Source organism: Saccoglossus kowalevskii, chromosome 10, assembly GCF_978046115.1.
Source record: "Saccoglossus kowalevskii chromosome 10, keSacKowa6.1, whole genome shotgun sequence".
Taxonomy (NCBI): domain Eukaryota; kingdom Metazoa; phylum Hemichordata; class Enteropneusta; family Harrimaniidae; genus Saccoglossus; species Saccoglossus kowalevskii.
In genome coordinates, this window is record NC_140650.1 from 36,658,982 (window position 1) to 36,675,447 (window position 16,466).

Here is a 16,466-nt window from a genome sequence, read left to right on the forward strand (position 1 = left end):
AGTTCCACAAATAAATATTAATTAAATAAACTATATAGACTCGAATATAAATATCAACAAACATGGAAAGGCAAATGAATGGTAGTCGAACCTACCTATATATTGTATGAGTACTTTGGCGGCAGAGGTTTACAATTGGCTGACACTGCATAACAATAGATGTGATGTTATATTAGCATAAAGGTGGTTGGTAGAAACTATAAATATTGCAGGGGTGAAAATGTCACAACAGATGTTCCAACCTTCCTATTCAGGCAATGAGAGGCCAATTTGTCAAGTGTGGAGATCAAAAACGGCGATGGAGCTTATCTTTTGAAATTCGATTCGATTCCTGCAATTTTAAAGTTTGTTATTGAAACATTAACAGAATTGAAATGACGTGGTATGGGTAGATAGTGTTTCTGAGTATTAAATGAACGATGTTAAATGCATGAGTCGCCAATGTATCTAATGCTGGTTCAACTCCATATCTCAAATTTGTTTCATGACAGAGAAATAGGCTTCATTTCAAGCCAAACTTCTCACATCTCATCATTTTTCAAACTGAAAGCACAAGAGTGAAAATGTTATGTTTCACAGCGATTTTCAGTGAAATGTTGTGACCTAACTTTTTGCAGGGATTTCTAAATTGTATTACATTAAATGGTTACACTTCGTAACACATGGTCACTTCGTACCATGCACACTCTCTACGTTCCTGGTCATTCGCACCACAAGACCACTTCCTACCGGTCTAAGTTATTACTAATATCAATTAAAACAGATTGTCTGCAATGGCATAAGTTATCCAATCGCTGTCTGGGAGTAAGTATCATAAAAGAACGTGGTTGGTGGAGTGTGTGTTTTATTGTGTGCGAATGTTAAATGTACCACTTATAATAATGAATACCACAATAACATACACAGTAATGGCATGCCATGATGATTACATTGTAGGAACATAATTTCAAATTCAAATGAAGTAACAATAATACTGTATTTTTTTAAAAGGTTGCCAAATACTTGTGAGGATACACATTGTATCCTAATGCCAAACACCCAATGCTATTTGTACATGAACGTCAAGCTGACGTTGGTTTATAACTAAAACGGGGGCACCATATACGAAGTTCGCAAAGAGCATTCAGTCTTTAGAAATAAATTCACTTTATTACTGGCGCGTGTTTTGCTGTGTGTTTTATTGTGTGCGAATGTTAAATGTACCACTTATAATAATGAATACCACAATAACATACACAGTAATGGCATGCCATGATGATTACATTGTAGGAACATAATTTCAAATTCAAATGAAGTAACAATAATACTGTATTTTTTTAAAAGGTTGCCAAATACTTGTGAGGATACACATTGTATCCTAATGCCAAACACCCAATGCTATTTGTACATGAACGTCAAGCTGACGTTGGTTTATAACTAAAACGGGGGCACCATATACGAAGTTCGCAAAGAGCATTCAGTCTTTAGAAATAAATTCACTTTATTACTGGCGCGTGTTTTGCTGTTAGCATTATCATATTCACGCAGTTGAATTTTAAACAAACTTTTTATTTCCGATTTTTTTTATTGAACGCAGCATTTACAGTCATTCAAAGTTCAAAGTTGCATGAAGACTCACGTTGACACAGTGTAACAATGTCGGAACTGGTGATCTCTTGTCGGTGTGCAACTTAGCCAAAATATATATATAGCATGATCATTTGAATTACAAGACTAGTAGGAGGCGATACATTTGGCGCGAAAGTATTCAAAAATCAGTTTTTTAACTGTTGATTTTACCACCTAACTAGAGTGACGGAGTGACCTGCATGCCAAGTTTGAGCAAAATCAGTCCAGCTAAGAAAACGCGGAAGAATTATTACGTGAAGACACAGAAAATCACACACACACAGGGGATTTTAAGGGATAATAATGGGGTAAACTCTGAGACGTATAAATTATGTTAATGAGGCTAACGGCTATGGCTGGCTAACTGTCCAATCTGTGCAGAGCGTATTTTTAATCATCACAGAATCTCAACATGTTAAAACTGTTGTTAATCACATTTATTTTCACCGTGGTCGACAACTTGGCTAGTTCAAGTACAACCAGCCACGAAGCTCGGTATCAATCCCTTATAGCGGAACTTATGATGAAATATAGATATGAAGCAAAGGACCCGCTTGTGACCACGAGGGGGAAACGAGCAGCAACCGCCGATGTAGAGGACATCAGTGACACTCCTACCGTTTTCGAATCCACAGAGTAAGTTATAACTACTGTCCTGACATAAGACACGTTAAATTTTCATATCGAGCATAGCTTATGGCAAGGTTGAAGTTGTTTTCTCGGATATATTTTGTTTGTAGTCTTTGACGTATGATGTAGTATGTACCATACTCCAAGTGCAACGGTACTCGAACTGTTGCCAGCATTTTTGAAAATCGGCTGTGGCCTAATTTTTAGCATCTTAGCAGTGATGATACTGGTACCTCATGAACATATTTAAATGAGCTGTTATAATTTGAGACCCTTTAGTGACGCCATTTTTTCTCATTGAAGAAACATTTTGACTGCTGTCTATAGAATTACACTCAAAACTTAATCAAAATTCGACAAGAAAGAAGTTGGAGAATTTGTTTGATGAACACTTCTTAAGTTGTTCTGTCTCTTTCTTTCTAAATTTATACATGTTATACGGCAACTCATAACATCCGTTGCCATTCGTAGTTTGTGTTGAGCCAATCTCCCTCCCATAGGTCTTTGCGCTTGTTCGTAATAGTACCTCTGCCACAGGCAGCCTTCCATTTTGTTGTCAACCACCTTACTACACAAGGTCCGTGGAAACGTGAATACGAACAATTGTAACGTTGTGCAAGTTATATTGTTGTTGTAAAAATACGCACGTGATGGAAGAGAAAACTCCAAAACGTCAAAATAATCATTTTAATAATGTACAGAAATAAAATGGTAAATAAGCAGTATTTTGCCAATGTTGAAATATAACTTGATTCAGTCAAATTTGATATGATATTAATCGAAAAAAAAAAGCTCTTAGGGGCTTATTCCGAATGTGAAATGGTTAAAGTCGTGTCATTGTCTTTTTTTATTATTGTAAATAGTTTCGGAGGTAAAGTGTCCATTTACTTTAAATATTTTGTTCGTAGGTTCGAACATTTACTTACTCACCTGTTCGATCATTGATTTATTCAACATCAAAGAGTCTTGGTCTTAGTTTTGGCTAGCTGATTTATTCGATCAAGGATTGCGGAATGCTCCTTTTACAACTGAAATGTCCGCATTTAATGGGTCCCATATAATGTATATAACACGTGAAATAACCATGGTAATACAGCTGCTTTAAAAATGCAATCACACATCTTTGAGAAGAGAAGAACATGATAACGCACATTTAAATTTTGTTTGTGATTATTTCTGTTATTAGATTACCAATGCTGGATGGCGAAATCGACACTGACTACATGGCTACAGTGGGCAACGGACATTTAGCCACTACAATTTACAGCTACAGCATTCACGTCAATGGACTATATAACGGTCGTCTAGGTATGGCTAAATACCCCCAATCCCTTAGTTGTCATATTGACATTTGATCTGATAACCAATATGACAGGTCTAGTGGTTTTGCTTAGCTGTGTAAAGTTATGTACACATTTATCATACTCAACACATACCAGAGTAGTAAAACAACAGCTAGTATTAATAACCTACTAAATCTGAATACATATCGATGCTCCATGTGATTCCCAGTTCACCCCATGTGATTTCCAGTACACTCTATATGATACCCTGTATATCCTACGTGATTCCCAGTATACCCTATGTGATTCCCAGTATACCTTATGTGATTCCCAGTATACCCTATGTGATTCTCAGTACACCCAATGTGATTCCAAGTATACCCTATGTGATTCCCATTATATCCTATGTGATTCCCAGTATACCCTATGTGATTCCCAGTATATCTATGTGATTCCCAGTACACTCTATATGATACCCTGTATATCCTACGTGATTCCCAGTATACCCTATGTGATTACCAGTACACCCTATGTGATTCCCAGTACACTCTATATGATACCTTGTATATCCTACGTGATTCCCAGTATACCCTATGTGATTCCCAGTATACCCTATGTGATTCCCAGTATACCCTATGTGATTCTCAGTACACCCAATGTTATTCCAAGTATACCCTATGTGATTCCCATTATATGTATCCTATGTGATTCCCAGTATACCCTATGTGATTCCCAGTACACCCTATGTGATTCCCAGTATACCCTATGTGATTCCCAGTATACCCTATGTGATTCCCAGTACACCCTATGTGATTCCCAGTATACCCTATGTGATTCCCAGTATAGCCTATGTGATTCCCAGTATAGCCAATGTGATTCCCAGTATACCCTATGTGATTCCCAGTATACCCTAAGTGATTCCCAGTATACCCAATTTGATTCCCAGTATACCCTATGTGATTCCCAGTATACTCTATGTGATTCCCAGTATACGCTATGTGATTCCCAGTATACCCTATCTGATTCTTAGTACACTCTATGTGATTCCCAGTATACCCTATGTGAATCCCAGACACCCTATGTGAATCCCAGTACACCCTGTACCCTTTGTGATTGCTTGTATATCCCGTGTGATTTTAAGTATTCAATTTGAGATTCTCAGTATAGCTATGCCGTTTCCAGTGCACCTTATGTCACTCCCAGTATAACAATTGTCATTCCTAATATACCCTATGTGATTCCCAGTATAGCCGAGGTGATTCCTCATATATCTTTGTGATTCCCTGCATGCCCTATGTGTTTCTCTTCCTATATAAACAGTGTGATTCCTGGTATAAACTTAGTGATTCCATGTATGAACTACGTGATACCTTGTACTACCTACGTTGTTCCCTGTATACCCTACGTGATAGCCAGTATAACTAACGTCATTCCTTATATAACCTGCGTGATTTCCTGTATAATCCATGTAATTCCTTGTATAACCTATATGATTTTCTCTTAACCCCACGTGACTTTCTGTAAAACGTATGTGTTTCCCTACCTGTATAAACTACGTGATTGCCTTTATAATCCTGGATGATTTCCCGTATAACTTACGTAATTCCTCGTTTACCCTACATGACTCCCCGTATAACCTACGTGATTCCCGATATAACCTACGTGATTCCCTGTATAACCTACAAGATTCCCTGTATAACCTACATGATTCCCTGTATAACCTACGTGATTCCTTGTATAACCTACGTTATTCCCTGTATAACCTACATGATTCCCGATATAACATACGTGATTCCTTGTATAACCTACATGATTCCCGATATAACCTACGTGATTCCTTGTATAACCTACGTGATTCACTATATAACCTACGTGATTCCTTGTATAACCTACGTGATTCCGATATAACCTACGTGATTCCCTGTATAACCTACGTGATTCCATGTATAACCTACGTGATTCCTTGTATAACCTACGTGATTTATTGTATAACCTACGTGATTCCTTGTATAATCTACGTGATTTCCTGTATAACCTACGTGAATCCTTGTATAACCTACGTGATTCACTATATAACCTACGTGATTCCTTGTATAAGCTACGTGATTCCCGATATAACCTACGTGATTCCCTGCATAACCTACGTGATTCCTTGTATAAGCTACGTGATTCCTTGTATAACCTACGTGATTCACTGTATAACCTACGGGATTCCTTGTATAACCTACGTGATTCATTGTATAACCAACGTGATTCCTTGTATAACATACGTGATTCACTGTATAACCTACGTGATTCCTTGAATAGCCTACGTGATTCCCTGTATAACCTATGTGATTCCTTGTATAACCTACGTGATTCACTAATAACCTACGTGATTCCTTGTATAACCTACGTGATTCCTTGTACAACCTACAAGATTCCCTGTATAACCTACATGATTCCCTGTATAACCTACGTGATTCCTTGTATAACCTACGTTATTCCCTGTATAACCTACATGATTCCCGATATAACATACGTGATTCCTTGTATAACCTACATGATTCCCGATATAACCTACGTGATTCCTTGTATAACCTACGTGATTCACTATATAACCTACGTGATTCCTTGTATAACCTACGTGATTCCGATATAACCTACGTGATTCCCTGTATAACCAACGTGATTCACTGTATAACCGACGTGATTCCTTGTATAACCTACGTGATTCCTTATATAACCTACGTGATTCCCTGTATAACCTACGTGATTCACTGTATAAACTACGTGATTCACTGTAACCTACGTGATTCCCGATATAACCTACGTGATTCCTTGTATAATCTACGTGATTTCCTGTATAACCTACGTGAATCCTTGTATAACCTACGTGATTCACTATATAACCTACGTGATTCCTTGTATAAGCTACGTGATTCCCGATATAACCTACGTGATTCATTGTATAACCTACGTGATTCACTGTATAACCCACGTGATTCCCTGTATAACCTACGTGATTCACTGTATAACCTACATGATTCCTTGTATAACCTACGTGATTCCTTGTATAACCTGCGTGATTCACTGTATAACCTACGTGACTCACTGTATAACCTACGTGACTCACTGTATAACCTACGTGATTCATTGCATAACCTACGTGATTTCTTGTATAATCTACGTGATTCCTTGTATAACCTACGTGATTCCCTGTATAACCTACGCGATTCCTTGTATAAACTACGTGATTCCCTGTATAACCAACGTGATTCACAGTATAACCTACGTGATTCCTTGTATAACCTACGTGATTCCTTGCATAACCTACGTGATTCACTGTATAACCTACGTGACTCACTGTATAACCTACGTGATTCATTGTATAACCTACGTGATTTCTAGTATAACCAACGTGATTCACTGTATAACCTACGTGATTCCCTGTATAACCTACGTGATTCCCTGTATAACCAACGTGATTCCCTGTATAACCAACGTGATTCACTGTATAACCGACGTGATTCCTTGTATAACCTACGTGATTCCTTATATAACCTACGTGATTCCCTGTATAACCTACGTGATTCACTGTATAAACTACGTGATTCACTGTAACCTACGTGATTCCCGATATAACCTACGTGATTCACTGTATAACCTCCGTGATTCCTTGTATAACCTACGTGATTCATTGTATAACCTACGTCATTCCTTGTAAAACCTACGTGATTCCTTGTATAACCTACGTGATTTCCTGTATAAACTAAGTGATTCCCTGTATAACCTACGTGATTCCCTGTATAACCTACGTGATTCCTTGTATAACCTACGTGATTCCTTATATAACCTACGTGATTCCCTGTATAACCTACGTGATTCACTGTATAAACTACGTGATTCACTGTAACCTACGTGATTCCCGATATAACCTACGTGATTCACTGTATAACCTCCGTGATTCCTTGTATAACCTACGTGATTCATTGTATAACCTACGTCATTCCTTGTAAAACCTACGTGATTCCTTGTATAACCTCCGTGATTCCCTGTATAAACTAAGTGATTCCCTGTATAACCTACGTGATTCCCTGTATAACCTACGTGATTCACTGGATAAGCTACGTGATTCATTGTATAACCTGTGTGATTCCCTGTATAACCTACATGGTTCCCGATATAACCTATGTGATTCCCTGTATAACCTACGTGATTCCCGATATAACCTACGTGATTCCCTGTATAACCTACGTGATTCATTGTATAACCTACGTGATTTCCTGTATAACCTACGTGATTCCTTGCATAACCTACGTGATTCACTGTATAACCTACGTGACTCACTGTATAACCTACGTGATTCATTGTATAACCTACGTGATTTCTAGTATAACCAACGTGATTCACTGTATAACCTACGTGATTCCCTGTATAACCTACGTGATTCCCTGTATAACCAACGTGATTCCCTGTATAACCAACGTGATTCACTGTATAACCGACGTGATTCCTTGTATAACCTACGTGATTCCTTATATAACCTACGTGATTCCCTGTATAACCTACGTGATTCACTGTATAAACTACGTGATTCACTGTAACCTACGTGATTCCCGATATAACCTACGTGATTCACTGTATAACCTCCGTGATTCCTTGTATAACCTACGTGATTCATTGTATAACCTACGTCATTCCTTGTAAAACCTACGTGATTCCTTGTATAACCTACGTGATTCCCTGTATAAACTAAGTGATTCCCTGTATAACCTACGTGATTCCCTGTATAACCTACGTGATTCACTGGATAAGCTACGTGATTCATTGTATAACCTGTGTGATTCCCTGTATAACCTACATGGTTCCCGATATAACCTATGTGATTCCCTGTATAACCTACGTGATTCCCGATATAACCTACGTGATTCCCTGTATAACCTACGTGATTCATTGTATAACCTACGTGATTTCCTGTATAACCTACGTGATTCATTGTATAACCTACGTGATTCACTGTATAACCTACGTGATTCACTGTATACCCTACGTGATTCATTGCATAACCTACGCGATTCCCTGTAAAACCTACGGGATTCATTGTATAACCTACGTGATTCCCTTTATAACCTACGTGATTCACTGTATAACCTACGTGATTCATTGTATATCCTACGTGATTCTCTGTATAACCTACGTGATTCATTGTATAACTTACGTGACTCCCTGTATAACCTACGTGATTCACTGTATAACCTACGTGATTCTTTGTATAACCTACGTGATTACCTGTATAACCAACGTGATTCACTGTATAACCTACGTGATGCATTGTATAACATACGTGATTCCCTATATAACATACGGGATTCATTGTATAACCTACGTGATTCCCTTTATAACCTTCACTGTATAACCTACGTGATTCATTGTATAACTTACGTGACTACCTGTATAACCAACGTGATTCCTTGTATAACCTACGTGATGCATTATATAACATACGTGATTCCCTGTATAACATACGTGATTCATTGTATAACCTACGTGATTCACTGTATAACCTACGTGATTCCTTCTATAATCTACGTGATTCACTGTATAACCTACATGATTCATTGTATAACCTACGTGATTCATTGTATAACCTACGTGATTCCCTGTATAACCTACGTGATTCATTGTATAACATACGTGATTCCCTGTATAACCTACGTGATTCATTGTATAACCTGCGTGATTCATTGTATAACCTACGTGATTCTCTGTACAACCTACGTGATTCATTGTATAACCTACGTGAATCATTGTATAACGTACGTGATTCCTTGTCTAACGTACGTGATTCCTTGTATAACCTACGTGATTCACTGTATAACCCACGTGATTCCCTGTATAACCTACGTGATTCACTGTATAACCTACATGATTCCTTGTATAACCTACGTGATTCCCGATATAACCTACGTGATTCCCTGTATAACCTACGTGATTCTCTGTATAACCAACGTGATTTCCTGTATAACCTACGTGATTCATTGTATAACCTAAGTGATTCCCTGTATAACCTACGTGATTCATTGTATAACCTAAGTGATTCCCTGTATAACCTACGTGATTCATTGTAAAACCTACGTGATTCCCTGTATAACCTACGTGATTCATTTTTTAACCTACGTGATTCACTCTATAACTACGTGATTCATTGTATAACCTACGTGATTCCCTGTATAACCTACGTGATTCATTGTATAACCTACGTGTTTCACTGTATAACCTACGTGATTCATTGTATAACCTACTTGATTCATTGTATAACCTTCGTGATTCCCTGTATTACCTACGTGATTCGTTGTATAACCTACGTGATTCATTCTATAACCTACGTGATTCCCTGTATAACCTACGTGATTCATTATATAACCTACGTGATTCATTGTATAACCTACGTGATTCCCTGTATAACCTACATGATTCATTGTACAACCTACGTGATTCCCTGTATAACCTACGTGATTCACTGCATAACCTACGTGATTCACTGTATAACCTACGTGATTCCCTGTATAACCTACGGGATTCATTGTATAACCTACGTGATTCCCTGTATAACCTACGTGATTCCCTGTATAACCAACGTGATTCCCTGTATAACCTACGTGATTCATTGTATAACCAACGTGATTCATTGTATAACCTACGTGATTCCCTGTATAACCTACAAGATTCCCTGTATAACCTACATGATTCCCTGTATAACCTACGTGATTCCTTGTATAACCTACGTGATTCCCTGTATAACCTACATGATTCCCGATATAACATACGTGATTCCTTGTATAACCTACATGATTCCCGATATAACCTACGTGATTCCTTGTATAACCTACGTGATTCACTATATAACCTACGTGATTCCTTGTATAACCTACGTTATTCCCGATATAACCTACGTGATTCCCTGTATAACCTACGTGATTCCTTGTATAACCTACGTGATTCACTGTATAACCTACGTGATTCCCTGTGTAACCTACGTGATTCACTGTATAACCTACGTGATTCATTGTACAACCTACGTGATTCCTTGTCTAACGTACGTGATTCCTTGTATAACCTACGTGATTCACTGTATAACCCACGTGATTCCCTGTATAACCTACGTGATTCACTGTATAACCTACATGATTCCTTGTATAACCTACGTGATTCCCGATATAACCTACGTGATTCCCTGTATAACCTACGTGATTCTCTGTATAACCAACGTGATTTCCTGTATAACCTACGTGATTCACTGTATAACCCACGTGATTCCCTGTATAACCTACGTGATTCACTGTATAACCTACATGATTCCTTGTATAACCTACGTGATTCCTTGTATAACCTACGTGATTCACTGTATAACCTACGTGACTCACTGTATAACATACGTGATTCATTGCATAACCTACGTGATTTCTTGTATAACCTACGTGATTCCTTGTATAACCTACGTTATTCCCTGTATAACCTACACGATTCCTTGTATAAACTACGTGATTCCCTGTATAACCAACGTGATTCACAGTATAACCTACGTGATTCCTTGTATAACCTACGTGATTCCTTGCATAACCTACGTGATTCACTGTATAACCTACGTGACTCACTGTATAACCTACGTGATTCATTGTATAACCTACGTGATATTTAGTATAACCAACGTGATTCACTGTATAACCTACGTGATTCCCTGTATAACCAACGTGATTCCCTGTATAACCTACGTGATTCCCTGAATAACCTACGTGATTCACTGTATAACCTACGTGATTCATTGTATAACCTACGTGATTCCTTGTATAAACTACGTGATTCACTGTAACCTACGTGATTCATTGTATAACCTACGTGACTCCCTGTATAACCTCCGTGATTCACTGTATAGCTGCGTGATTCATTGTATAACCTACGTGACTACCTGTATAACCAACGTGATTCCTTGTATAACCTACGTGATGCATTATATAACATACGTGATTCCCTGTATAACATACGTGATTCATTGTATAACCTACGTGATTCACTGTATAACCTACGTGATTCCTTCTATAATCTACGTGATTCACTGTATAACCTACATGATTCATTGTATAACCTACGTGATTCATTGTATAACCTACGTGATTCCCTGTATAACCTACGTGATTCATTGTATAACATACGTGATTCCCTGTATAACCTACGTGATTCATTGTATAACCTGCGTGATTCATTGTATAACCTACGTGATTCTCTGTACAACCTACGTGATTCATTGTATAACCTACGTGAATCATTGTATAACCTACGTGATTCCTTGTCTAACGTACGTGATTCCTTGTATAACCTACGTGATTCACTGTATAACCCACGTGATTCCCTGTATAACCTACGTGATTCACTGTATAACCTACATGATTCCTTGTATAACCTACGTGATTCCCGATATAACCTACGTGATTCCCTGTATAACCTACGTGATTCTCTGTATAACCAACGTGATTTCCTGTATAACCTACGTGATTCATTGTATAACCTAAGTGATTCCCTGTATAACCTACGTGATTCATTGTATAACCTAAGTGATTCCCTGTATAACCTACGTGATTCATTGTAAAACCTACGTGATTCCCTGTATAACCTACGTGATTCATTTTTTAACCTACGTGATTCACTCTATAACTACGTGATTCATTGTATAACCTACGTGATTCCCTGTATAACCTACGTGATTCATTGTATAACCTACGTGTTTCACTGTATAACCTACGTGATTCATTGTATAACCTACTTGATTCATTGTATAACCTTCGTGATTCCCTGTATTACCTACGTGATTCGTTGTATAACCTACGTGATTCATTCTATAACCTACGTGATTCCCTGTATAACCTACGTGATTCATTATATAACCTACGTGATTCATTGTATAACCTACGTGATTCCCTGTATAACCTACATGATTCATTGTACAACCTACGTGATTCCCTGTATAACCTACGTGATTCACTGCATAACCTACGTGATTCACTGTATAACCTACGTGATTCCCTGTATAACCTACGGGATTCATTGTATAACCTACGTGATTCCCTGTATAACCTACGTGATTCCCTGTATAACCAACGTGATTCCCTGTATAACCTACGTGATTCATTGTATAACCAACGTGATTCATTGTATAACCTACGTGATTCCCTGTATAACCTACAAGATTCCCTGTATAACCTACATGATTCCCTGTATAACCTACGTGATTCCTTGTATAACCTACGTGATTCCCTGTATAACCTACATGATTCCCGATATAACATACGTGATTCCTAGTATAACCTACATGATTCCCGATATAACCTACGTGATTCCTTGTATAACCTACGTGATTCACTATATAACCTACGTGATTCACTGTATAACCTACATGATTCCTTGTATAACCTACGTGATTCCTTGTATAACCTACGTGATTCACTGTATAACCTACGTGACTCACTGTATAACATACGTGATTCATTGCATAACCTACGTGATTTCTTGTATAACCTACGTGATTCCTTGTATAACCTACGTTATTCCCTGTATAACCTACACGATTCCTTGTATAACCTACGTTATTCCCGATATAACCTACGTGATTCCCTGTATAACCTACGTGATTCCTTGTATAACCTACGTGATTCACTGTATAACCTACGTGATTCCCTGTATAACCTACGTGATTCACTGTATAACCTACGTGATTCATTGTACAACCTACGTGATTCCTTGTCTAACGTACGTGATTCCTTGTATAACCTACGTGATTCACTGTATAACCCACGTGATTCCCTGTATAACCTACGTGATTCACTGTATAACCTACATGATTCCTTGTATAACCTACGTGATTCCCGATATAACCTACGTGATTCCCTGTATAGCCTACGTGATTCTCTGTATAACCAACGTGATTTCCTGTATAACCTACGTGATTCACTGTATAACCCACGTGATTCCCTGTATAACCTACGTGATTCACTGTATAACCTACATGATTCCTTGTATAACCTACGTGATTCCTTGTATAACCTACGTGATTCACTGTATAACCTACGTGACTCACTGTATAACCTACGTGATTCATTGCATAACCTACGTGATTCCTTGTATAACCTACGTTATTCCCTGTATAACCTACACGATTCCTTGTATAAACTACGTGATTCCCTGTATAACCAACGTGATTCACAGTATAACCTACGTGATTCCTTGTATAACCTACGTGATTCCTTGCATAACCTACGTGATTCACTGTATAACCTACGTGACTCACTGTATAACCTACGTGATTCATTGTATAACCTACGTGATTTCTAGTATAACCAACGTGATTCACTGTATAACCTACGTGATTCCCTGTATAACCAACGTGATTCCCTGTATAACCTACGTGATTCCCTGAATAACCTACGTGATTCACTGTATAACCTACGTGATTCATTGTATAACCTACGTGATTCCTTGTCTAACGTACGTGATTCCTTGTATAACCTACGTGATTCACTGTATAACCCACGTGATTCCCAGTATAACCTACGTGATTCACTGTATAACCTACATGATTCCTTGTATAACCTACGTGATTCTTTGTATAACCTACGTGATTCACTGTATAACCTACGTGACTCACTGTATAACCTACGTGATTCATTGCATAACCTACGTGATTTCTTGTATAACCTACGTGATTCCTTGTATAACCTACGTGATTCCCTGTATAACCTACACGATTCCTTGTATAAACTACGTGATTCCCTGTATAACCAACGTGATTCACAGTATAACCTACGTGATTCCTTGTATAACCTACGTGATTCCTTGCATAACCTACGTGATTCACTGTATAACCTACGTGACTCACTGTATAACCTACGTGATTCATTGTATAACCTACGTGATTTCTAGTATAACCAACGTGATTCACTGTATAACCTACGTGATTCCCTGTATAACCTACGTGATTCCCTGTATAACCAACGTGATTCCCTGTATAACCAACGTGATTCACTGTATAACCGACGTGATTCCTTGTATAACCTACGTGATTCGTTATATAACCTACGTGATTCCCTGTATAACCTACGTGATTCACTGTATAAACTACGTGATTCACTGTAACCTACGTGATTCCCGATATAACCTACGTGATTCACTGTATAACCTCCGTGATTCCTTGTATAACCTACGTGATTCATTGTATAACCTACGTGATTCCTTGTATAACCTACGTGATTCCTTGTATAACCTACGTGATTCCCTGTATAACCTAAGTGATTCCCTGTATAACCTACGTGATTCCCTGTATAACCTACGTGATTCACTGTATAAGCTACGTGATTCATTGTATAACCTGTGTGATTCCCTGTATAACCTACATGGTTCCCGATATAACCTATGTGATTCCCGATATAACCTACGTGATTCCCTGTATAACCTACGTGATTCCCGATATAACCTAAGTGATTCCCTGTATAACCTACGTGATTCATTGTATAACCTACGTGATTTCCTGTATAACCTACGTGATTCATTGTATAACCCTCGTGATTCACTGTATAACCAACGTGATTCACTGTATACCCTACGTGATTCATTGCATAACCTACGCGATTCCCTGTAAAACCTACGGGATTCATTGTATAACCTACGTGATTCCCTTTATAACCTACGTGATTCACTGTATAACCTACGTGATTCATTGTATATCCTACGCGATTCCCTGTATAAACTACGTGATTCATTGTATAACCTACGTGACTCCCTGTATAACCTACGTGATTCACTGTATAACCTACGTGATTCATTGTATAACCTACGTGATTACCTGTATAACCAACGTGATTCACTGTATAACCTACGTGATGCATTGTATAACATACGTGATTCCCTATATAACATACGGGATTCATTGTATAACCTACGTGATTCCCTTTATAACATTCACTGTATAACCTACGTGATTCATTGTATAACCTACGTGACACCCTGAATAACCTACGTGATTCATTGTATAACCTACGTGACTCCCTGTATAACCTACGTGATTCACTGTATAGCTACGTGATTCATTGTATAACCTACGTGATTACCTGTATAACCTACGTGATTCATTGTATAACCTACGTGATTCACTGTATAACCTACGTGATTCCTTCTATTACCTACTTGATTCATTGTATAACCTTCGTGATTCCCTGTATTACCTACGTGATTCGTTGTATAACCTACGTGATTCATTCTATAACCTACGTGATTCCCTGTATAACCTACGTGATTCCTTGCATAACCTACGTGATTCACTGTATAACCTACGTGATTCCCTGCATAGCCTACGTGATTCATTGTATAACCTACGTGATTCCCTGTATAACCTACGTGATTCACTGCATAACCTACGTGATTCACTGTATAACCTACGTGATTCCCTGTATAGCCTACGTGATTCATTGTATAACCTACGTGATTCCCTGTATAACCTACGTGATTCCCTGTATAACCAACGTGATTCCCTGTATAACCTACGTGATTCATTGTATAACCTACGTGATTCATTGTATAACCTACGAGATTCCCTGTATAACCTACAAGATTCCCTGTATAACCTACATGATTCCCTGTATAACCTACGTGATTCCTTGTATAACCTACGTGATTCCCTGTATAACCCACATGATTCCCGATATAACATACGTGATTCCTTGTATAACCTACATGATTCCCGATATAACCTACGTGATTCCTTGAAAAACCTACGTGATTCACTATATAACCTACGTGATTCCTTGTATAACCTACGTTATTCCCGATATAACCTACGTGATTCCCTGTATAACCTACGTGATTCCTTGTATAACCTACGTGATTCCTTGTATAACCTACGTGATTCACTGTATAACC

General features: G+C 38.1%; 1 protein-coding gene across 1 annotated transcript in view; it reads left to right on the plus strand.

Annotated features, from left to right (window-relative positions):
* Positions 1-2,020: 2,020 nt before the first annotated feature.
* The window catches only part of LOC102801557 (protein-glucosylgalactosylhydroxylysine glucosidase-like), a 64,205-nt gene continuing 49,759 nt past the window's right edge, over positions 2,021-16,466 (plus strand). The window contains exons 1-2 of the mRNA XM_085504691.1: positions 2,021-2,244; positions 3,425-3,546. Coding sequence (XP_085360817.1) covers positions 2,021-2,244; positions 3,425-3,546 — 346 coding nt within the window. The remainder of the gene's footprint in view (positions 2,245-3,424; positions 3,547-16,466) is intronic.